Genomic DNA, 23,712 nt, shown 5'->3' on the forward strand with positions numbered 1-23,712 from the left:
TAAACACATGTTGTTAGTGTTTTTGTCTCTCAACTTTTTTTTATTTCTCATAAATATTATTCTCTTAAGAAAATAATCTTATTCGAGACACTATTCAATATTAAATATAAATATTTCTTTAGATGATAAATTTATTTTTCTTTGTAGCGTCTCAATAACATCATCTATTATTCCCTTCCCGCAAGTAAGCACCTCTTCACGTTGTATGTGTCTCAATGAGTTTTTATTAAATGTCATTTTTGCTTTTATTAAATAGTGATGGTAGCTATGAAAGCACCAATCAAAATAGATGAAGTCACTCAAAGCACCGACCAAAACAAATATAATCACTCATAGCATCGACCTAAATAGGTGTGAATCTATCTCATCTTGGTCCTTCTCTTTTAATTTCTTTATTTTCATTTTTAATTTTCATTTTTATATGGAATAAGATTGTTGTTGTAATTGATATGAAGTTGGTGATAAAGTTTGAGAGTGGATATATTATGTCACATTTACTAAAACCTTTAACGATATGAACTATATAAACATTTCATAAAATATCACAAAAATATATTATTAATATTTGTTTATATTTTATGACTTATTTTAAATGTTGTCAACTGTTTTTAATAATATTTTTACGAAGTGTAAAAAAAGTATTGATAAAGAACACATGTGTACGTAGTAGTGCTTATTTTATATATATATATATATATATATATATATATATATATATATATATATATATATAAATTTACAACTATATAACAGTAATTAATTAAAAAGATGAATAATATACCAGCTTATAAATATATTTAGAAGTCTTGTTGAAAAAAATTATACTTAAAATTCATTTTAGTAAATTAATTATTCTAGTAGCTGGTTGCATTATTATTATTATTATTGTAAATGGTTATATTATTTTTTCAAATGTTATTCTAATGCTTTGTACGTTCGGATTAGAAGTGAAACAGAGTGAAAAGAAATTTTAAAAATGAAAGTATAAAATAAAATAAAAAATAGAATAAAAAAATGTTGTTTAGATGGACAGAAAAAAAAAAGAACGAAATAAAAAAATTATTTCACTTATTTGGATAAATATAAAAGAGAGTGAAAAAGTTAAAAATATAAAATATTTTTGTACAAGTTAAAATATAATTTTTTACTCTATTATTTTTTCTTAACACAATTTTTATTTTATTTTATTATAAAAATATATTTAATTATTTAATAATTAAATGAAAAAAGAAGAAAAAATAGAGATACACAATAAATCATCTCCAAATCATAGCAAATATGAAAGGATTTTTAAAATAATGAGACCCACATAATTTATACTTTATTTTTAGTTTTTCTTTCAAGTGAAAAAGTTATATAATATCTCTCATTTCTCTCGCTACTAAACCTAGGATTATTTACAGATAGGATAGGGGCTAGTTTTAACAAACCTCTTATCTGGTTAAAATAGTTTGGGTTGAATTGAATTTGTATTATTTATTTATCAAAATTGAGCCTAAGCAACTCAATCAATATTGGGTTGATTTGGATTGAATCTGTAGGAAAAAAATTAAAGATGTTTTCATAAATTAAAAAGAAAGAAAAATTCTTATCATTTTAATATAAATTTTGAATAGTTATTTATATATGCATTTAGATTTTTCTTTCTTTCAAGTAGTTATGCTATAAACACACTCAAGCTCGTGTAATTATTGTGAGTAGTATGCTTTACTGGTGTGTAATCGTGTTTAATGTGTGTGCTTTTTTTATATATAAAACTTATCCAAATAATAAATAAAATTTAAAATATGTTACATTAATAGATTGAGTTGGATTTGGATTACGGTTTCAACACACCAAAACCCTATATCCAACCCAAAAAACAACAAATTCGATTTGATTGAGTCGGATTTTACCAAACAATTTAAAAAATCAAACCAAAGTATTTGAATTAATTAAGTTGTGTACGTGTTCGGGTTTGTAGGGATCTGTACCTATGTCTATAGGGAAAAAAAGTATTTATATTTATGAACACTGTACCTAAATCACTCAGGATAAATAAAGTAATAGCTTTTCAATTCTCGGTAGAAAGCTTTTTTTTCATATATAATATAGGTATTTTTTATAATTTCTTGTTTACTTATTTATTTTTACTTTCTCTTTTTTCACATCTCTAGAGTTAAACATTTTTTGATCAACCAAGAAAAATATTATTGAATTGGGTATCCTAACCTTTTTACATCATTTGGAAAACAAAAAGGATTACCACACGTTCCCTTCATACATTGAAGTAACAGTTACCAATTATAATCCATGCTTCCAAATTGATGTTGATGAATCTGATTATAAAAATTGGAAAAAGGGCTCTACCAAAAGAAGTTAACAAGTTTTTCAGAAAAAATTACTTATCGACAAAGATGATAAGTACACAATAACATGATTTTATTTTTTTTTTTGTGAAAAAATAAAGAATTAAAAGCCCTCTGAAGCAATCACACTGACATTATTTTACCCTACAATATCAACTAACTAAGAAAGCACAAATACAAATAAATTCTTGATATTCAGATGATAGACTCAAGGCCCTATTAACTATCATATCCGCTACACGATTAGCATCTTAGGAAATATGATTCCAAGTTACACCCTCTGATTTCTCATGCAATAAATGAATCTCTTGAACTAGTTGTAATGAGGATGAAAACGATCACAATTACCCTCTAGTGCTTCATGAAGAATAACCTTAATTAAGCTCCCCATATATATAGGACAGAACCTCCTCTCAGCTGAGCTTCAAAACCACAAACAAAGCTCCACGCATGATTGTGAATAACTCCTTCGCAACCACAACTTCACCAAACTGGACCATTAATGCTTCACAATTTAGTGCGACTTGTCCTTCCTTTCCAATCATCACAATTGTAAACACTCTTATTATTATTTGAGTGCATAAAGAATTAATTGTCATATCAGCATACTAGATTGGCAATCCCTAAAGAGATGAAAAAAAGTTCCTAGTTCATTATGACACAGTTGACACGAGTTTGATCTTATTGATATCAAAATGCTTCCTCCTCACATTTGTCATTAAATTACAATCTCGTGACTAATCTTCCATGAGAAAGTTTGAAACCGTTCTAGCCCTTCCCAACAATGCACCAACTTAAAAAACCTCACCCAAGGAACCATCTCCAAATTACAATCAATGTTATAAGCTGATTTAAGAGAGGAAGTTCCATCTAGAGAACCTTTAATTTCCAGATGACCTTATCATTCTCATTCTCAAAAGATACATTACCCAACCTATGGAAGTTGTTTGCTCAAAAAAGGTCCACGTTGAGTGCAAACCCTTCCAAAAGTTGATGCCAAACTTGTAGGGGTTTATAGAAGGAACAATGTTCTAACCACAACCATATTTGCTTCTTATAATCGAGAACCATAGAGGAGGATCCCACTCACAAAACCTCCAATTAGCTCGCAACATGTATGCCTTATTGACATCACAAGTACGTCTAAGGCCTAAACCTCTTTTAAAATAAGGAGTGCTCACGACATTCCAGGAAACAAGGTGGATTCTCCTAAATTCAATTGAATCTCCTCATATAAATCTCCTGCAAGCACTTAGTCTCTGGTGAACCTTATCCATAATGAAGTTAGAAGTTCCTCTAGAGGCCCTATTATAGAAAATTCGGATTCCCAAACAATTGCAAAGATCTTTCATCCATTGATACTGATTTCTACACTCAACTGGTTCCTTTGAGGTACTATATATCACATTTAAAAAAAAACATGCGAGACTTCTCTAAATTAATTTTTTGTCCATAGATTTTGCAAAAAAGTTTCATAATATTTTTAATCAACATTACTTGCTCTAATGAAGCTTCCGCAAAAAGAATAAGATCATCTGCAAACGCCAAATAAGAAATGGGAGAGTCATGTCTACTCAAAGAAATAGGTTTCCATGTTCCTTGCCTCACAACTAGATTAATTAATTGAAAAAGCCTCTCTATGCACCTAACAAAGAGATAAGGAGAAAGTAAATCTCCCTGGCGAATACCTCTAGAGGGAGTAAAATCTTCCAAAGCCTCCCCATTTCATAAAACCTTCATGGATGTAGACGAAATATAGTGTCAGATGAACTCCACAATATTTCCAAGAATGCCCACATCATGCATGGTATCATGGATAAAATCCAAATTAACTCTATCATAAGCTTTCTCAAAGTCAATTTTGATTGTCATCCATCATTTTCCCCCTTCTTGTTTCTCGTAGAGTGGAAAAGTCTTGAGACACAATAATATTGTCACCACTTTGACGACCAGAAACAAAGCTAGATTGAAAAAGACCTATCCTTACTCATATAGGGCTAATCCTCAAATAAAGAAACCTAATAATTACCTTATATTATAAGCCTGAAATCTTTCATAAGACTAAGCCTTAAATGACCACTAAAAGTAAATTACTGCCAACTAAAACCAAATTATTACTATTGCTTTAGTATATATAGCCGCCAACCAAATTATTACTTCAACAGTCTTTTTAATAACGTATTCATTTTTTAAAAAAACTTTAATTAAATAAAATTAACAGTGGTCTAAGCATTCATAATTTTTCCTAAGCAATGGATGAACATCCAGACCTTGCCAACACACCAAAAATGTTTCATCTCAATCCTATAACCAGTAGTAATAATGCGATATATACAAAATACAGGATCAACAACTCAAAAGTACAAATCAGTGAAGAGTAAAGTTGAACGAGCCTCCATTGATCTGAGAGTGAAAGTCTTACTCTCCATAATTCATTTCTAGGTTCTTTCTTACCTTCAAAACTTTTGTCAAGATTCCCAATTCTTTTGAACAGTTGGTTTAAATGTGGTAATTCTAAGTTGTAGTTCTAAGCTGCAGATACATTAACCTGTTAACAAAGTTCATTGTATGAATAGATTTAATACACCAAAAGGGAAAGAAGTTCCCATATAATTTGTCAGTCTTCTAAAATTCATTATAATGAAATCCTGGAAAGAGGAAAATGCTTAATTATATAAGACAAAGACAAGAGGAGAAGAAAAACACTATAAAAAGTGATTATAAGGTTAAAAATAAAATTTTTGCTAAAAGAGACTATAAAAAGAGACTGAAATTTGTCAAAAACAGATTAACATTTTTGCTAATTGATTATTACAATATGTATTTCTTAGTTGCATTTACAGAACTAGTAGCATACATATTGATTCTTGTTCCTTACTTACATATATATATAGACATAACGTTATTCAGGCGAAGAAATCGCGGCAGATGCGGCATATTAAAAACAGAATGCTTAGATATGATGCATGTTCCCCAAGAGAATTTAATATATTTTATAAGTTGGCGAGTTTGGTAGGTTACCACTTTTAAACTTTCTAAAAGGTTTTTATGGGCTTTAGCGTTTTGCCAAAAATGGCAAATTGCTAACTGTTGCCTGTTACCCACCCACAAAAGAAAAATTCTCACGCTAGCTAGTTAACTATATATAAAATATGTATAAATTTTACGTGAATAAAAAGTAAAAGTAATCAAATACGTATTAATTGATATAAAATGAATGTGAAAAAGTGTGCATGTAACAGCTTTGGTATTTGTCTAGCATTTCTTATGACCAAATGATGCAACATAGTCGACAATAATAGGAATCTCTATGATGTTAGGTTGTAAACTGTGAGCCACATGTTCTCGTGCTTCTCGTACTTCATTTTAAATTCTAACATTTTTGTATTTTACAGCCTTGAACTTTTTATTTTATTAATTATTTAATATATATTGACATGGATAGTTTGACCATAATCTAATTGGTAAATTAATACGTTAAGATGAATATTAATTGATCTATATATATATATGACAGGACAAAATTATACAGTACAGGGATCAAATTCATTTTAAATTTCTTATAATTGTAATAGTTTGACCATAATCTAGGTATTCTAATTATATATACTAGTTCGAAGTAGGCACCCGTGTCTTAACCAACAATATATTTTGTTTTTTAGTTTTTAATTAAAATTATAAAATGGTTAAAAGATATAAATAATTGTCATGTTTGAGAACTTATCTTTTATAATAACACGGTCTAGTTTAGAGGTAGTTTCAGGATTAGTTAGAGGATAAAACTGTTTATGAAATATATTCACAAAATTGAGTATTTAATTTGTCTTTATAATATATATATATATATATATATATATATATATATATATATATATATATATATATATATATATATAATGTATTTTTTAAAAATATAACAATTATAAGCGTAAGGTACTCTAATTCATATACAAAATTCTTACAGGCTTAAATTAGAGGGATAAAGAGGAACAAACTACACAGTCTTTAGGCACACCCTAGTTGGATTCAGATTTCTCTCTTGGTTAATATTTCAACAATTGTGTTTTCTCGTAGTTTTTAGTTTGGGTGTTTGATCCTTTTGTATCACTAAAAAAACGAAAGATAGACTGAAACAAACTAGGTAGTCATTACACCAATTAGAAAAGGAGCATTGAGCACAACTCATTTTTTTTTAACTTTTGCAAAGTTATAGAGAAACTTATTTCATTCTCTCGTAAGTATTTTCAAAGAAATTTATCCAAATAAATCCATTAGTTATTATTTTATTAAAGAAGCTTGTTTTTTATTTTTATTTTTTTAAGTACTTATGAATAAACTTATGTAAATAGAACCTTAAAAAAACTCACTTATAAGTTAATCATTCTTATCCAATGATGAGTGTGTAACGAATAGGTTCAACAATTTAATGCATGTGTTAGAAAGTGTTAAAGGGCATGTTACTACTAATTCACTTTTATTTTTTATATTTTTTTATGCAGTAGATAGAAGAAATTATAAGTGCATTTTTATTCAAATCAGAATCCCTGCACATCAACGTACATATATAACTGCACCAATCACTTAAAACACCAACAATTAATCAGAAAACAGAGATGAATTCTCTGACTAGGAAGCATTAATTATTATTAAAAACCCTACAGTTTCTCCTAATCTCTCCAACTTCCCCAACCAAAACCTTAATGCTCCCCATCTTCACAATAGCATCAGAAAAATTCCTTTTAAAAAGCACATCATCCCCAACAAAAGTGTAAACCAACCCTTTGGACAAAGGGTCCAAGGCCAGTTGCTGGTCAATGTAAAGCACCCCTCTCTTCAAACGAATCTGGTTATAGAACTCATTATCAAACGCCATCCACGTGTATTGATCCAAATACACCCTTGATTCTGGATCTGTGAAATTGGGCCAGCATTGCAGGATCAACTGGGCCCGCAAAGCAGGGTCCATATCGGTGCCCTAGAAAAGCCTGTCTGCAAAGGAAATGCAGTGCGCGTAACCACGCTGTGGGCCTCATGAGTGTTATCATTAAGAGATTCATGACATACAAGTCAAATTAAGCTAATACTATTAACCTTTTTCTTCCTTTCTTTATCTAAAGGACACATTATATATATGGATTTCGGAATGAATGAATCTTGAGGAACCGTGCCAGTAAAAGATTAATATAATTACGTGTGGTATTTCATGTTTATATTTAGAAAATGTTCTCAGACGTGCCAAGAGAAACAAAACTTAATTTTGAATTAATACAGAATACTTACTATCTAGGTTTTACGTAAATTATGGGATGTAAATAACATATTGACGTGGTTTTGAATAATATTGCACCTATTACTATAGTGTCTTTTGTCCACAACAATTGCGATTTGTCATGCAATATTATCAACTACACAAAGTTAATTATTTTTATTGAAGTTTGAACGTTTCATATACTAAAAACTACGCCATTTTTGGTATGAACACACGTGTTTTCATACTCAAATTTTATTAGCCTACATTTATGTTCACTTTTATGACAAAAATATACATGATAGAGAGAATCTCAATTTTCTCTATATCTAGAAATAGTACTAGAAAAAAATTGTGGGTGCAAATGATATTTTTATTTTTATTTTTTTTATGTGTTGGGTGATTTGGCATTTTGTAAAAGTTGCAAAAGTTATATTGTATATAATACTCACGAATATTTTTATTTGGAATTGGATTTAACATTTTTTCCCACTTAAACTAAGAGGTTGCCTATTTTAAAGTTAAGATATATTACTAATTTTAATTTTTTTTAGAGGAGTATTACTAAGTTTAACGAAAGCTTACAATAATACTTGATTAATTTACAATTTAGAATAAATTTTCACCTTTTTTTACGATGTGTGTCTTTTTTTATGTGTGTGGATTCAAATTCTCCTTATATCACTTTCTTCGTTTGGTAGATAATTAAGGTCAGGTCCAAGAATTAATGGTTTGGGAGGCGGGAGGACAAATTCACGTTTTCTCAATGAATATTTTTAAACTTTTACATCGTTTATTTGACGTGGTTTTGTATTAGATATAGTCAGTAGAAACCCTTTCAAATATACATCAAAAGTCATCCAATAAATATTCAAGCATAAAAAAGTATACAGAGTATTCATGATTATACTTAAAAAAAATCACGTTTTCTTGATATATATATATAAACTTCTACATCGCATATTTCACGTGATTTTGTACTAGATGTAGTTAGTAGAAGCACTTTCAAATATACATCAAAATTCATCCAATAAATATTCAAGCATAAATAATTATACAAAGTATTCATGATTATACTTGAAAAAAAGTATTAATGGTTGTGTTAATTTTCCAAAAAATAAATAATCTAAGAATATATAATAAAAAATGTATTTACATAGAAGATAAATTAAATATTTTTTAAAGATCCAAAGTTACTAATGACATTCGCCAATTTCATATGTCGCGGAAAACTTTTGTAAATTTATAATAAAAATTGATATATGCGTTAAACATATATTTTTTAAAGGAAAATCCTATTAATTATGTTTCAAATATTTACTAAATTAGATCAAATTATCTGTTACTCACTAAATTATTTTTTAAGACAACAGTAGCTATGAAGCATTAAAAAATATTTTGCTTTCAATTAGTCAAAAATAGAAGAAGAAAAATGGTTTATCATGCTAAAGATTACAACTTTAAAAGTAAATTATGGTTTTATTTTGTTAGAAGTGATGATAAATAAACTTATTTAAATAGAACCTTAATGAATCTTACTTAAGGTTTAATAATTCTTAACGAAGAAGAGTATCTTAGGAATAGTGTTGATAATGAATGTGCACAAAGTGTTAAAAGATCTTTTTAGTTTTTTTTTATATTTTTAATGTTTTTTTTTATATTGTGCGAATTCAAGACAAAGATATTATGAGAAAGTTTAGAATAACTCATACACCTTATGAATCAATTGAGTTAGATTTCATTATTTATATTTTTTAGGTTTAATTACAAATTTTATCACCAAATTTTTATTATTTTACGAATTTTACCACTCAAGTTTTATTTCATAAATTTTATTATTCAACTTTATATAATTTCATGAATCACTCAAGTTTTTTTTTTCACCAATTTTATCATTAAACTTTTAACATTTCACAAATTTTATCATCTAAAATTTTAATTTTTATATATTTTACTATCATATTGTTTGCAAAAAGATATAAAAAGTCATTTTTCTATATTTTTGAATATTAATTATAATTATAATCGATGTAAAAAATTAATATCAAAAGTCAAAATCATTTATTTTGATAAATAATTTTTTAAAGCGCGAAAAAAAAGTCTGTCAATAATGATAAAATATACAAAAAAATTAAAATCTTACATGATAAAATTTATAAAATAATTAAAATTAAATGATAAAATTTATAATTAAGTCGTTTTTTTCTTTTAATGTAGTAGATGCAGTAGAAATGATATGAATGCATTTTTATTCAAATCAAAATCCCTGCACAAGTAGTGCACATTAACACATATATGAGCAATTAATCTCAATTGAAACACCAATGAAATCATTCTGTGATTATTAGGAAGCACTGTTAAAAACCCTACAATTTCTCCTAATCTCTCCCTCATTCCCTACCAAAACCTTAATGTTCCCCATCTTCACCATAGCATCTGCAAAACTCCTTTGAAAAGCCGCATTATTCCCCGCAAAAACTGTGACCAACCCTTTCGACAAAGTGTCCAAGGCCAATTGCTGGTCGATGAAAAGCACCCCTCTCCTCAGAACAATCTGCTTGTAAAACGCATTGTCGAACACCATCGACGACGACACGTTTTGGTCCAAAAACGCCCTTGGGTCACTGTTGGGCCTGTTGCAAGTCCGGCCCAACCCGGCCCGCAAAGAAGGGTCCATGTTGGGGTCGTTGAGCCTGTCTCGGAAGAAACTGCAGTGCGTAAAACCTACGGTGTGGGCCCCCAAGAGAGTAACCATTTCGTCCAACGACATGCCGTTTGCGCTGAAGACTTCCAACACCCGCGACACAGTGGATCGTGGCCCCGGCAGGTTCACTTCGGAGGATTGCGACACGTGTCCGTCACGCCTTCCCGTTGCGACGTCGTATTTGAGCCCACCTGCTAGGACCACGGAATCACGTGTGGCCAGGGTGATTATATCGGCGCATGAAACCGTTGATGGACATTCTCTTTCTAAGGCTTTTTTTATTTCGTCTATTAGCTCGTATCCCCGAACGGTGCCGTTTGCTCCTGCAGCTTTTTCAGATTGATTGCCCCTGGTTGAGTCTATTAATATGGACGCGTCACAGCCCTGAATCCAATTTGTGAATCAAATACAATTAGTAAAAAATTATTATTGAGATTTAAATGCTTTTATGATAAAGGAAGAAAAAAGAGGTATATTAAATATAATAAAAATATAAAATGAAAACTCATCTTATGTGAAATAATTTAAATAATGCAATTAACTATTAAAGTATAATTTTATTACACTTTCTTCTATTTCTTTCTATTAATTAACAGTGTGTTTCATTTTACCTTAATCCACTTTTCAATGCATTTTAATGCGCTTTGAGAGATATAAGGTGGGTTGCACTGCCACAATTATTTTTAATATTTTTAGCTCATTAAAGAAAAAACTAGATTCAATGGTTAAAAAAAAAAAGAAAAAAAAAGTGAGTAAACCAAATCCATAGATTGACATTCAACATACTTCTACCGAAAAAGCAAGCATAGCTAGATTGAATTATATATAGCTTAAAGTTGGTGATTTAAGATATGCACATAGACAAATCAATATGTACTCAAGGTTTAAATTAACCATCCAATTTTCTTCCGAATCAACTGAATTAATGGGTGAATGGATCAAATTCCTCCCCTAAAAGAATTAAATCTAGTGTTGAACCCCGAAAAGACAAGAGTGGTTAGTAAAGCAATGTGATGATTGAGAGTGGTTTGTGTCTTACTCTGACAAAGCAGTCATGGAAGTGCATGCGAAGCAAGGCAGCAGTAATAGATCTATCACGGTTGAATCTCCTCTGAACAACTTGACCCACAATTTGCTCTGCTCTTGGGCAGCTAGAGCTATAGAATCCAACCCTAAGATCAGCAAATGCAATGGGAAACATAAAGAACAAGAAGATAACAACAATTGTGAACTTCACCATCTTCAGTTATTAGTGTGTTTATTTGGTTATGTCCTAGCAATAGAAAACGGTGTGTTGTGTCATGTGTGTGTGCGTGTGTGTGTATATAGAGTGTGTGGGCACCGAGAGAGAATCACAAGTCAAAGTTGAGCTAATAACATTTTTGTTCTTTTCTTTATGTAAATTAATTAAGGACACATAATGAAATCTTGAGGATCTGTGGTCGCTAAAAGATTATTATAATTTATAGTAACGTGGTATATGTTGTTTTTATGCAAAAAGGTTGGCATACGTGCCAAAGAAGCAAAACTTTCGAATAAATTCATAACGCCAAACTGGCCATATAGCTTTTACGTAAATTGTGGAAAGAAACATCACATATTGACGCGGTTTTGAATATATTTCACTTAATACGGTGTTTTTTGTTCACAACAATTGAGATTTGCCATGCGAATGTAATGAACTGCACAAACTTTTTATTGAGGTTTGATTGTTTCATATCATCTTTTACTCAATCACCGGCCTTTACAGTTTACATATACTGAAAACTACGCCAGTTTTGTTATGAACACGTGTTTTCGAACTCAAGTTTGATTATCCTACATTTATGTGAAATTAAAAATAAACAAAACGGAAGAAAAAAAAGAAGGAAATTTAATCAGTCAACACGGCAGTGGACTATGGCAACTGATGATCATATCCACGACAAACTCAATAATGTTCAAATTATTTATCATTAACAAATGAAAGTATAATAACCCTTAGTTTTCTTTGACAGGAACAATAACCCCATAGTTATGCTTGTTAAGTAATACAATAATTAATATTTTTTATCAATAAATAAATGTTAATTAATTTGTTAATTTTTATTAAAAATATTAATAGAAAGGATTGGGACCTGTGCATGAGTCTTTGACCTCTCCCTCTCCTATTTTCCCTCATCCTTAAACCCCATTCTTAATCACCGGATGATCTTATATATCCATAATGCAATATTTCACATGACTGTAAATAAGATTAAGAATTCAACTGATTAATAATAAAAGAATATCATGTTAAATCATATTTTTGCTGGATTATTTTAATAAAAATTAATTAGAATGTGCTGATAGCTCTCTAAACTATTTTTAGGGTTGAATTAGAATACTAAATTACTCATACTTTTACAGGATTATTATAATTAATAAGGATTTAATTAGAATATATTGGTAGAGTAAATAACTTTTATACTATTACTTAAATATAAATTATTATGTAGGATAAGATTATTAAATTTGTAATTTCTAAAGTTTTAAAACTTTTGGATCTAATCATATTTAGACACCCAAATTCCTTTTTATACTTAGAGAGAGTAAAAAAGAAAAGAAAGATATAAGTATAATAAACGAGATAATGTGATATATATAAAAAGAGATATATATATATATAGAGAGAGAGAGAAATGAGAAACATAGATACAATATTTAAAATAAAAGGATGTTAAAATATTATCATCCTGGAACAAAAACTGTTCTCTACCAAATAAATAAATAACTTTTTTGAGCAGTTCACGGATATATGTTACAAATTACAAGGTAGATAATATAATTAATTTTATACTTGGGTCCAGCTGCACATGAGTCATATACTCTGCCGTATGAGCAAAATGGGCATTGGTTTGCAATGCATGTGATATTGTTGTGGTCAAATATGGAAGATCCTGTGTAAACCATTATATGTCACACTCCACACACTCTCTGAGATTAAGCACACGCCTTTTCCTTATATATACAGACCAAACCCCTTTCTTCTATTTGTCCTAGCCACTAATAATATAAAATAAAATAAAGATACAAGACTGATTTAATAATTAAAAAAATTATAAATTTAATTTTTTCTGTTAACAAAAATTAACATTTAGTGATAAAAAATTAATATAAAAATGTTAGATGTGCACATACACGAATGTATATGTTTATAATTTATCCAGTGAAAATTCAAGGTTATTCTATCTATAATTTCTTGCCAGATTAAGCATATAGTACGTAAAATTAATAATTTCTCGCTGAAGAATTGAGGATATGGTGTGGACCACCCATTTTGACGACGGAAGATGATCCCTTAATTAGTACACGGATGACTAAAACATATCAATTAAAAAGCATCCAATGGAATTAGTTTATGATGGATTAGCTTTCGCAGATTGATTATCGTTACATAGTTATATAAAATTATTATGAACTTAAGGACTTTGTATGAAACATAGTAAATCCGTGATTCTTTGTCGTTGATTTATTAGAAGCACATTATGGCAAGTGGTAAGGGCCACATGCTAGCACGTTTTCATCTCTTGTACACATCTTCTCCCCTAATATAATTAAATTATTATGTTGTGAGGTTGCACCGTATATAGTTCTGTTTCTGTAAATGGGAAGAAGTTTAAAGAATGAGATGCAATTCGATTTGGTAAAACAATTGGCACTTTAAATATAATAACTTGGCGGTAAACAAACCAAAATTTTCCTCTATACGTACATATCTTGATATAAGTAATAATAAGTAATAATTACATTGGAAAGTATCAAGGATGCATCTCTATTACATTACAACTAACTGATAAATCCATCAAATATCTATATGGTAATATGTGATGGAACAATCACTCACACAATATCTAGAGAATGATAAAGAGTGAATGTTATTTGAATCTTTATAAATTGGATTACATCAATTTTATATATATGTAGAGTGAATACAAACAAACGAACACAACTAATTTTTGAATTATTAGTTATTCACTAACTAATATGGAAGATGTTCTTGTTAAGGTTGGCAAATTTACATTTTTAGTTGACTTGTGCTTGATATGCATGAAGATTCTTAGGTATATATTTTTAATCCTTGAAAGGTGATAATGTAAAATTTTTTGAATTTTCATATGCATTTTGTAATGTTTATTTGACATTTTAGTTAACTTTAAGTCTTGTTTTGAATCAAATTAATTTTAAATTTAGTTTTTACTTTATTTTAGGTAAAATTTTGTATTTTGGTTATTTTTAATGAATTTTTAATATTTTCAGCAAAAACATGTCATTTTGACAAGAGCTTCAGAGGTTCAAAATCAGCAAAAAGTTTTGAAAAGAGAAATTATAAAAATTGAAAATAAAAGCTAAGAAAATCAAGAACAATATATTTTTCAAGGATAAATCAGCTAAAGAATAAGATAATTACTTGAATTAATTCGATATATTGTTTGTAATTTCTTGTAATTATCTTCTTAATTAAACCTAGCTACAATTCTATAAATAAGAGGCTATACATTCATTGTAACGTGTAGAAGTCCCGAACAATTCTTAGAATTATATTTTAAACTTCTACCTACTAGACGCTTCCATAATTCCATTAGAAACTCTAGGTTTTATTGTATTATTTTTATGAATGCAATTCCTTCCACCTAGGAGAGGAAAAGATGAACCTTGTTTCACTTTAATTCTATCAATTCAATACTTCATTTTGAGTTCTTTATTTTTTTTCCCTACTTAATGTTTTTATTTGATTGACCATCTTATAAATGAATTCAAGAATTGACTTGCGCTTTGGCGAGCCTTGTTGAAACTTGAACTTGAATCAAGTACTTAATTGAAATTATCTCTAGGCATAGAATAATCTTGGTTAAGTCTTGGTAATTCTCGACCATTAATGTTGATTGTTTTTGTTGGTATGTCCAAGGAATTTGGTATCAAACAAGTAGTTTAGAATTTGTGACCATACAAGAGCTGAGGTAGAATACATTAGTGAATTGAGGATAAGCAAGAGAGATGAGTAGAGAATTGTGAAGTCACAATGGATTGAGCGAATTCCAAGTCCAAACCTAGACATTCATTCATCAAGGTCAACGTCACCATCAAAGTCCAATATTTTTATCTTTACTTAATTATTTTATTGCCATTTAATTTTTATTGTAATTTATTTTGTGACAATCACAAAATAAAAATACAAAAACTTAATTCTTAATCAAATAATTACATGAAATTCCTCCTTTATTCTTTTGGGAGACGACCTGAACGGTAATTCAGTTACTACATCATAATTGGGTTACACTTGGCCTATAAGTTGAATTTAACGTGAAATAAAATTCTAACAAAAGGTCATTCTTAACTATTGGGAGATCTCTCACTGATGTAGAAATAAGGGATCTGATACTTTGAGTTAACTAAGAGAGCATCACTTTCAACTTTTTAGAGTAGTTCACAGATGTTACAAATTGCAATTTTAAATAATAAAAAGAAGACTTAAATATGTTTTTGATCCCTCATATATACTTGAATTTTGCATTTGGTCCCTAATAAAATTTTCCTTTGTGATAGGTCCCTAATATTTGAAAAGCTTTATGCGAGATCCTTGTTGTTAGAAGGAATTTGTTAACTGCTAATGTGGCCATTAACTATACGTACACGTCAACAAGCTACATGTAATGTCACGTCGAATTAAATGTGACACGTAAGCTGACCACGTATCATCTAACATGACATCATATTTTAATTAAATTAAAAGGGAAAAAGGTATAAGATTAAGGTTCCTTATAATGAAAACCATGTTGTTTGAGAATAGAAGGAGGGTTGTGTTTTCTTCCCTTCACGTTGGTTATCTCATAGAGAAGAAGAGTTTGACGGTCTAAGATTCATGGTGGTTCACCTCCATATAGTGTTGGATTGACTTTGTTGAGGGGTGTTGGTGCGAGTTGAATTTTCTCCGACCGAAAAAAAAGAATGACATCCATGAGAGTTTTTTCTTCGTCATTTGGGTCCCTATGCATTTTTTGTTGGTGCAACAAGTCGATGATTCAACTAACATCTTGAACCAAAAAGCATCTAGACAAGATATTTTAGCAATGTAATGAGTGGAATGTAATTTTTACTTTTGACATAATTGATTTCTGTTGTGTTTTGATTTCTATTATGTTCTATTATAGGATTCTTAGTGATTATTGTATAATGTGCAGGAAGATAAGAGGTGTAAATTTTGGGTTTGGGATGATAATTTGCCAAAATATTTAAACTAAGGTTCTAGAAGTGCAGTAGAGGTTAATTCTTATATTTCACAAGCAGAGGAGCTGAAGCAAAAGGTTATAGCAACTTAATAGAAACTTGCATCACATGAAGAAAGAATTTGTCTGTATGATGAACAAGTGCAAGAATTGAAGAAAAAGCTTGCAAAAGAAGAGGCTCAATCTCGAGGATATACCAATGGTGTTGAAGAACTGCGGAAAAAATAACAAAGCAACAAATGGAGACAATCATTGAGAGAAAAAAGGTGAAGGTCCTAGGATGCATTGTAGTCTTCCTTTGGGGTTTGTTGTTTGTTGTCATCATTGCATTTTCAATTAAGTAGATGATGGAAATTGTTGTTATTTTGTTGTTTATTGAAATGTACTGATTCAAATTGTGTTGTGATCAAATTTAAGGCTGGGATTTTGATGTTTAGTTATTATAAGCACAAGTTTGTATAAATACATTAAGTAATGACACTTTTTGGATCAAGTTCCTATTAAATTGCACAATTTTGTATTAGGTCCCTATTAAACCTTTATTTTTGTTTGGTTTAATTTAATTAAAATATAATGTTATATCGAAGACACATTATCAGTTTATGTGTCACATTTAGGTATCTTATTGACGTGTAAAGTTAATGATCACATCAGCAACTAACGAATTCCTTCTAACGAGAAAGATCTCACATAAAACATTTCAAGCATTAGGACATATCACAAACGAAAAATTTATTAGGAATTAAATATAAAATTCTGGTATATATCTAGAATAAAAACATATTTGTTTCAAAACCTTAATCAAATTATTATTATAAAAACTTTAATTTGATTGAACTAGCCCATTATTTATTCAGAGAATAGCAATTTGGTCCCCTCTTAATTAATATAAAAAAGATTAGGGTAATTACTTCCGGTACCTCCTTAATTGCTTCTTGCACCTAATCGAAATGTAAAATTACATTTTAAAAAGACCCTGAATATAAATTTGTACATTCTAGAAAGATCTTTTTAGAATGTAATTTTACACTCTAGATTACGTTTTCCAGAAATTTAAAAAGGCATGGGAAATAAAATTAGAGGTTCAGGAAGCAACTCCGGAAGAGTAGCTCAGATCCAACAAAAGAATGTTTCGTAATAATAGTGCTAAACCCAACCCTGCTAACAGGGTTTTGATTTTGACGCAACACTACTAAAAAAAAGAATTAAAAACAATGCTACGAGTTGCGCCTCTCTGATCATAATTAACAAGGAAATGCACCAACATAGAGAGATGAGCTCACCATTCAAGGTCACGAATTTTTCGAAAGTGAAAGCTTGTCACACTTTTTTCCAAACCATAATTTCAAATCAACAGAAGAGAAAGTGCACACGACAATTCCACTGCTACTTATTCATGGTTCATATATAATAATGAACTACGTCCAAGCAACTTATGGAGTTATGGTTTTTGTTAATTGGTACACATAAAATCGACTTAATTATGTTTTTAATCAATCTTAATCTTAGATGATTCTACTTTCGTGTATTATTTATAAGAAACAAGTTATATAGTATAAAATATATTATAACTTAATATTTTATAGATGGGATGGAAGATAGTTACGGTTTAATCTAGTTGCGGTTGAAAACCGAGCATTTCCTGCGGATTTCACCTTGATTTCCAACCAGGACATCAATCTCCCCCATCTTTACAATCGCATTTGCGAAACCCTTTTGAAACTTATCCCCATTCGCAGCAAAATCCGACACAAACCCTTTGGTAGTCGCATCCAACGCAAGCTGCTGATCAATCAGCAGCACCCCTTTCTTGGCAAGAATCTGCTCATAAAACTCATTATCGAAAACAAAAGAACTCTTCTGATCCAAAGGTGTAGCAGGATCCCCTCTGGAGCTGCACAACTTCACCAACTTAGCATTCAACGCAGGGTCCATAGTAGGGTCAGGTTTCGCCCCCGAGAGTCTACCATCAAAGAAACTACAATGTGCGACACCAACGGTGTGTGCTCCGAAAAGGGTCACCATTTCCTGTGTTGTTATGCCTTTGCTCGCGAAAAACTGTGATGTCACGGACACGGGAGTGTTGGGTCCTGGAATGTTGACGTCGTCGATGTTGGAGACTAATCCGTCGCGTCTTCCCGTCGGAACGTCGTATTGGGGTCCTCCGGATAAGGCCACGGCGTCTCGGGTGGCTAGGGTTATGATGTCTGCACAGGACACGGTTGAAGGACATGCTGCCTCTAGGGTTTTCTTCGCTTCGTCGATGAGGTCGTAGCCCCGGACGCTGCCGTTGGCTCCGGCTTCTTTCTCCGCCGTGTTGGCCTTGGTAGAGTTTATGAGTATGGATGCATCACAACCCTGTAATTACAAATTAAGAAACACTGCTTTCTAGTGTGTTGTTGTGAATTATTGTAACTTGAAATAGTTTGGTAATGCATGAAATAAGTGTAAGAGAAATACCCACAGTACATGCACTTGTTAACACATACGGTGTCTGTTATCAGAAATTATTAGGTAGTGTTAGATAACAGCTGATTTATGGTTCTCACTAGGATTAGTATGTGAGACATGATCAAGTGTTACTAATTATATTTTGTTTTAAATTTAATTAAAAACTTAAATACATATCACATAAAGATTATTGAAATCATAAACAAATAATGATTTAAAATCACCTAATAATAATTTATAAGGTAGTTTCTTGATAATATTTGTAATTCATTGATAGTTGTTAGTTATATTTTTAAATTAATCAATTGAAGATCACCTTATACGTACAAATCTAAAGAATAATTATATTTATACATCTACTTTCTCTATTTTCTTTTATCACAACCCGAAAGCAGAATGTACATTCATTATGTTTCAAATTCATATGAGTGATGTTTTTTTTAATCTTACTGCTCGACAGAAATCTCATTCTTTATTTAAGAAGAAAAGTACTTATCGAAAAAGGTTTGATTAATCATGTGATTCCTACACTTGCTGTCAACTTTTCTTTTTGATTCTATATCTAAAATTTCTTCGTTTTAGTTCCTATATAAATATTTTTTAGTTAATTAAGTTTTATTCTTTTAACTTTTTCAAATTCTAATTTTTAATCCTTCAAAATTTATTTTACAATTTTTAATTCTTTATTTATTTTTTTGTCAGCATTTTCAGTCCCTAAAAAAATTTAGCCTATTTTTAGTCTTATATTTGTTTTTATTGCTCAAAATTAGTTCAAAATATATAAAAATAAAAAACTAAAAATAGGCCAAAAAAATTCAAAGAGACTAAAAATGCTGATGAATAATTAACGAATTACTAAAATGTTAAAAAAATTTGAATGACTAAAAATTGAGATCTAAAAAATTGAGGAATTAAAAACTTAATTAATCAAATATTTTTCTTTTTGCATTTTAGTTCTCATGTCTCCATTTTGTGATAGTTTTACATGATCAAAGAACTAATGATATGAACTAAAACATAAAAAATTGCTTACACATAAGAACTAAAATGTAGAGTTTTAAAAAGTTGATGCAAATATAAAAATCAAATAATTAACTAAACCTATAGGGAAAAAAATAAAAATATGCATACCCTAGTATTCACATATGTGAATGAATTTTTTTGTCTTGCTCAAAATATTCATAACCATATTTAAAAGGGAGAGAGAATGAAAATCATTCTCTAATAGAATCAGAACACATAAAATTCGTTCAATTTCGTACACGTACATTTGGCCTAATAATGAAGAGTCTATTGGAAAAAGAAAAATATCTATATGTGTGTGCTAAGATTAAATTGTATCTTACTCTGACAGCACAGTCATGGAAATGCATGCGAAGCAAGGCTGCAGTAATGGATTTGTCACGATTGAATCGATTCTGCACCACTTTCTTCACAATGGACTCAGCTTTTGGGCACGAGGATGCATAAAATCCAACCTTCAAGTCCGCGAATGCCAAGGGAAGAAGTATGAAGTAAAAGTAGAGGATTTTGATCTTCATTTTGGATATATGCTTTAACTATTTCTTAATTTTTTCAACACTGAAGTTTTGTGACTCTCAGAATGGGATTTGACTATATATATATATATAAAGAGAGAGAACAAAAGAAAGGGTCGTAGCTTAGTGCAAATTGCCGCCTGATGACTTTGTCTTTGAAAGTGATTCAATCAAGGTAATACTGAAATTCGGATAGGTATGATTATTTTTCTTGAAAGCGGTACAATGCAAGATGTTCACCACAAAAGTACAAATTATTTCATACATTAATTTGCTTAATTACTATGACCCTAGCTAGTATTGTATATGCATGGAATATTCACCGAAATAAAAATTAAAAAAAAAAAGTATTGTTTGGAATTTGCATATAGGGGGTTGGAACCAGTCAAAAGGGTTAGTGGCAAATCATGGTTTTTTTTTTTACTAAGAAAGATTTAGTATCAGAGTAAGTTTCGAATAAGATTGCTACTCAAAACTACAGAATATATATATACTGGTGAAACTTCGACGATGCCGTAGAAGTCTAAACTGGCCAGTTGTTCCTGCAAGTTGAAACAATGAAATTTGTATTAATTACTTTAATCTATTATTATTAATATCTTGTGCATTTCAACATCAAAATCTTCGAAGAATCCGCTTGACTAAAATTCAACGAAAACCTTCAAAGCACCTGTAACGTGTCTGTTACCTTTTGTTTTTCATTTAATGTTTTACTCTTTTTTTTTGCATGTCAACTGTCAAGACTCAAGACTCCAAGAGTCGTCTTAAATAAAGTGTTCTCTATACACAGAACTATAAAGTGAAGATAGTTTTCTTTACGCACAAATGGTCAGGAATCAAATATTGATTAATATACTTAAGACATTCAATTAGCTATCTACTAATCACATCAAGTTTTGTCACTGGCAAAGAATGAATTAGTGACAAAAATTTTAAGACAAACATAAAGTCCATCTCCTAATTCGGTCGCTGAATGCTAGAGAGATTACATCCTAATTTTATTTTTTTCATCTCGAATTTAATTATGTGCTATTTTTTTATTCTAATAAAAGGTTAAATTAATCGGCGAGTTTTCATAGTTTTACCAAATTTTTAATTAGGTTTTTATTTTTTTTAATTGAGTTCCTGAATTTTTTTTCACCTGGATCATCCCGTGCAATATTTTTAATGTGTCATCCTTTGAATCATGTTATAATGTTTTTCATTCATTTTATATCAGATTTAGGCATCATTCCATTAATTAGTTGCTTAATTTCTCTTATTTAGGACATGTTAATACAAGAAGTTGTGTTTTGTGATTTCTAGAAAGATTGATTGAGTCCATCTAAAAAGAAAGATTGATTGAGGATGAAGTTTTTTTTTTTATAAAACGAAGTCAATGCTAAGACAAGATGGTTGTTATAATTTAAACTAAGTTGACACTACCACAACCAACTACTTTAATATCAATGTCTGATTCATTAAATAGATAAATAAAACAAGACAGAAGCCATGGTGGTACATCAAAAGCCTGACCAGGTGGAGCAAAACAAGGACTATCTAAACCTATAGTAAAGAAGACCTTGCATATCCTGTACAAAATATCTCGAAACAAACTTAGGAACAAAGCCCACCAACAAAAATTTTGTATACCCATCCCTGAGAGGCTAACCTATCTGCACAAGTATATGTGCAACCCTATTTTCTCGTGATTATTGATGGTTTTCTAATGTGATTTCCAGGTCACTTTGGCACTTTAATTGATTAAACGCATCCATTTTTGTTATTATGTGCTGTACGGACCCAAAAGAGGAGAAAGGTTGCAAAAAGAGTTGGATTTCTACTAGACAACTCTCAAAATTTGAATTTCTACTAAATCTTCTAATCATAGTCACTTGCTCAGTTAAGAAATTGAATGAAACCTTTTTTTCCTGCACAACTATCAAACTGATTCGCTTGGATTAAGTTAGAATTTAGTTGTTTTGAAACTTTAAGTATGATATTTGGACTTAAGGTCCACTGTTACTATTGTTACTATTATGTAAAGTATATTTATCCTTAAGTGTAATTCTATACATATCATAAGCATGAGGAGTTAAAAAATGAAAGATGTAGATAACATAACACCAGTCACTCCACACTACTGCGTAAAGTATATTTATCCTTAAGTGTAGTTCTATACACATCATAGGCATGAGAAATTAAAAAATGAAAGACGAGGATAACATGAGAGGGGGAAAACAGGTTGAGAGAGTTGTATGAAAGGGAGTGAGATGAGGATAGTACAGGGGAAATTAAGAAAGGGAGAAAGGGAGGTGTAAATAGTAAATGCCAATCTTGGATTCTAAACTTGTCATTAAAAAATTGAATTCATTGCAGGCTTAATGAAATTGTAATGGGTGTTGCTAGGTGCATCCAACATTTTTTTAAAATACCAAAACTGTCATTGCACATTTTTCGCATTTGTGATGAGTGTGTGTGAGGGCGGTCTGTAAATCATACGGATCAAGTTGATCCGTAAGGTTGATACGGATCAACTTGATCCGTAAGCCTTTTATGGAACAATACGGATCAACTTGATCCATAGAAGTTTTATGGATCAACTTGATCCGTAAAAGTCTAACGGATCAAGTTGATCCGTAAGGCTTTTACGAATCAACTTAAATGGCTTACGAATCAAGGGTATTTTCATCATTTCATCTTAAGTGCTGAGTGCACTAACAATAATACTGGGTGCACCTAGCAACACTCAATTGTAATAGCAAAACCAGGCCCATCATGATTGATAGTGAACAAGAAATGGTTGCATAGGATTACTTATAAGTTATAACCAAGTAGGCTGGAGAATTGATATACTTTTGGTTATTTTTTCTTTAATGAGTGAAAAGAATGGCTTTTGTCATGAGGACTATTTGAGCCATTCTTTTTACACGAGTCAAAAAGGCATATATTCCACAGGTTGTTTTACCAAAAAGAAGATACCTCTCTACTCGTTTGGTAAAGGGATCTTTTCATCGTAAAAAGTAGGGCCTCAAAACAAGGCTTTTGAGACCATATACAAACTTTGGTTAAGTAAATAAGATTAATGGAACCAAGAAAGATGGGGAAAAGGTGATAAAGTAAAAGCACTTGCAAAAAAGGACCTTCAGTCTTTGCCTGGTTAGAACTGCACTTCAAAGCATTTCCAATTATGACTTGC

General features: G+C 30.3%; 2 protein-coding genes across 2 annotated transcripts; both read right to left on the bottom strand.

Annotated features, from left to right (window-relative positions):
• Positions 1-9,757: 9,757 nt before the first annotated feature.
• LOC100820340 (peroxidase 44) lies at positions 9,758-11,662 on the bottom strand. Its single transcript, XM_003520906.5, has 2 exons — positions 11,340-11,662; positions 9,758-10,684 (listed from the first exon to the last, which is right to left on the bottom strand). Exons 1-2 carry the CDS (start codon positions 11,538-11,540, stop codon positions 9,941-9,943), a joined length of 945 nt encoding a protein of 314 aa, XP_003520954.1. The 5' UTR covers positions 11,541-11,662; the 3' UTR covers positions 9,758-9,940.
• Positions 11,663-18,159: 6,497 nt separating this feature from the next.
• On the bottom strand, positions 18,160-20,537 carry LOC100777946 (peroxidase 44). The gene is made up of 2 exons (XM_003521830.1): positions 20,343-20,537; positions 18,160-18,903 (listed from the first exon to the last, which is right to left on the bottom strand). Exons 1-2 carry the CDS (start codon positions 20,535-20,537, stop codon positions 18,160-18,162), a joined length of 939 nt encoding a protein of 312 aa, XP_003521878.1.
• Between the last annotated feature and the right edge of the window lie 3,175 nt (positions 20,538-23,712).

This window comes from Glycine max, chromosome 3 (assembly GCF_000004515.6).
Source record: "Glycine max cultivar Williams 82 chromosome 3, Glycine_max_v4.0, whole genome shotgun sequence".
Lineage (NCBI taxonomy): Eukaryota > Viridiplantae > Streptophyta > Magnoliopsida > Fabales > Fabaceae > Glycine > Glycine max.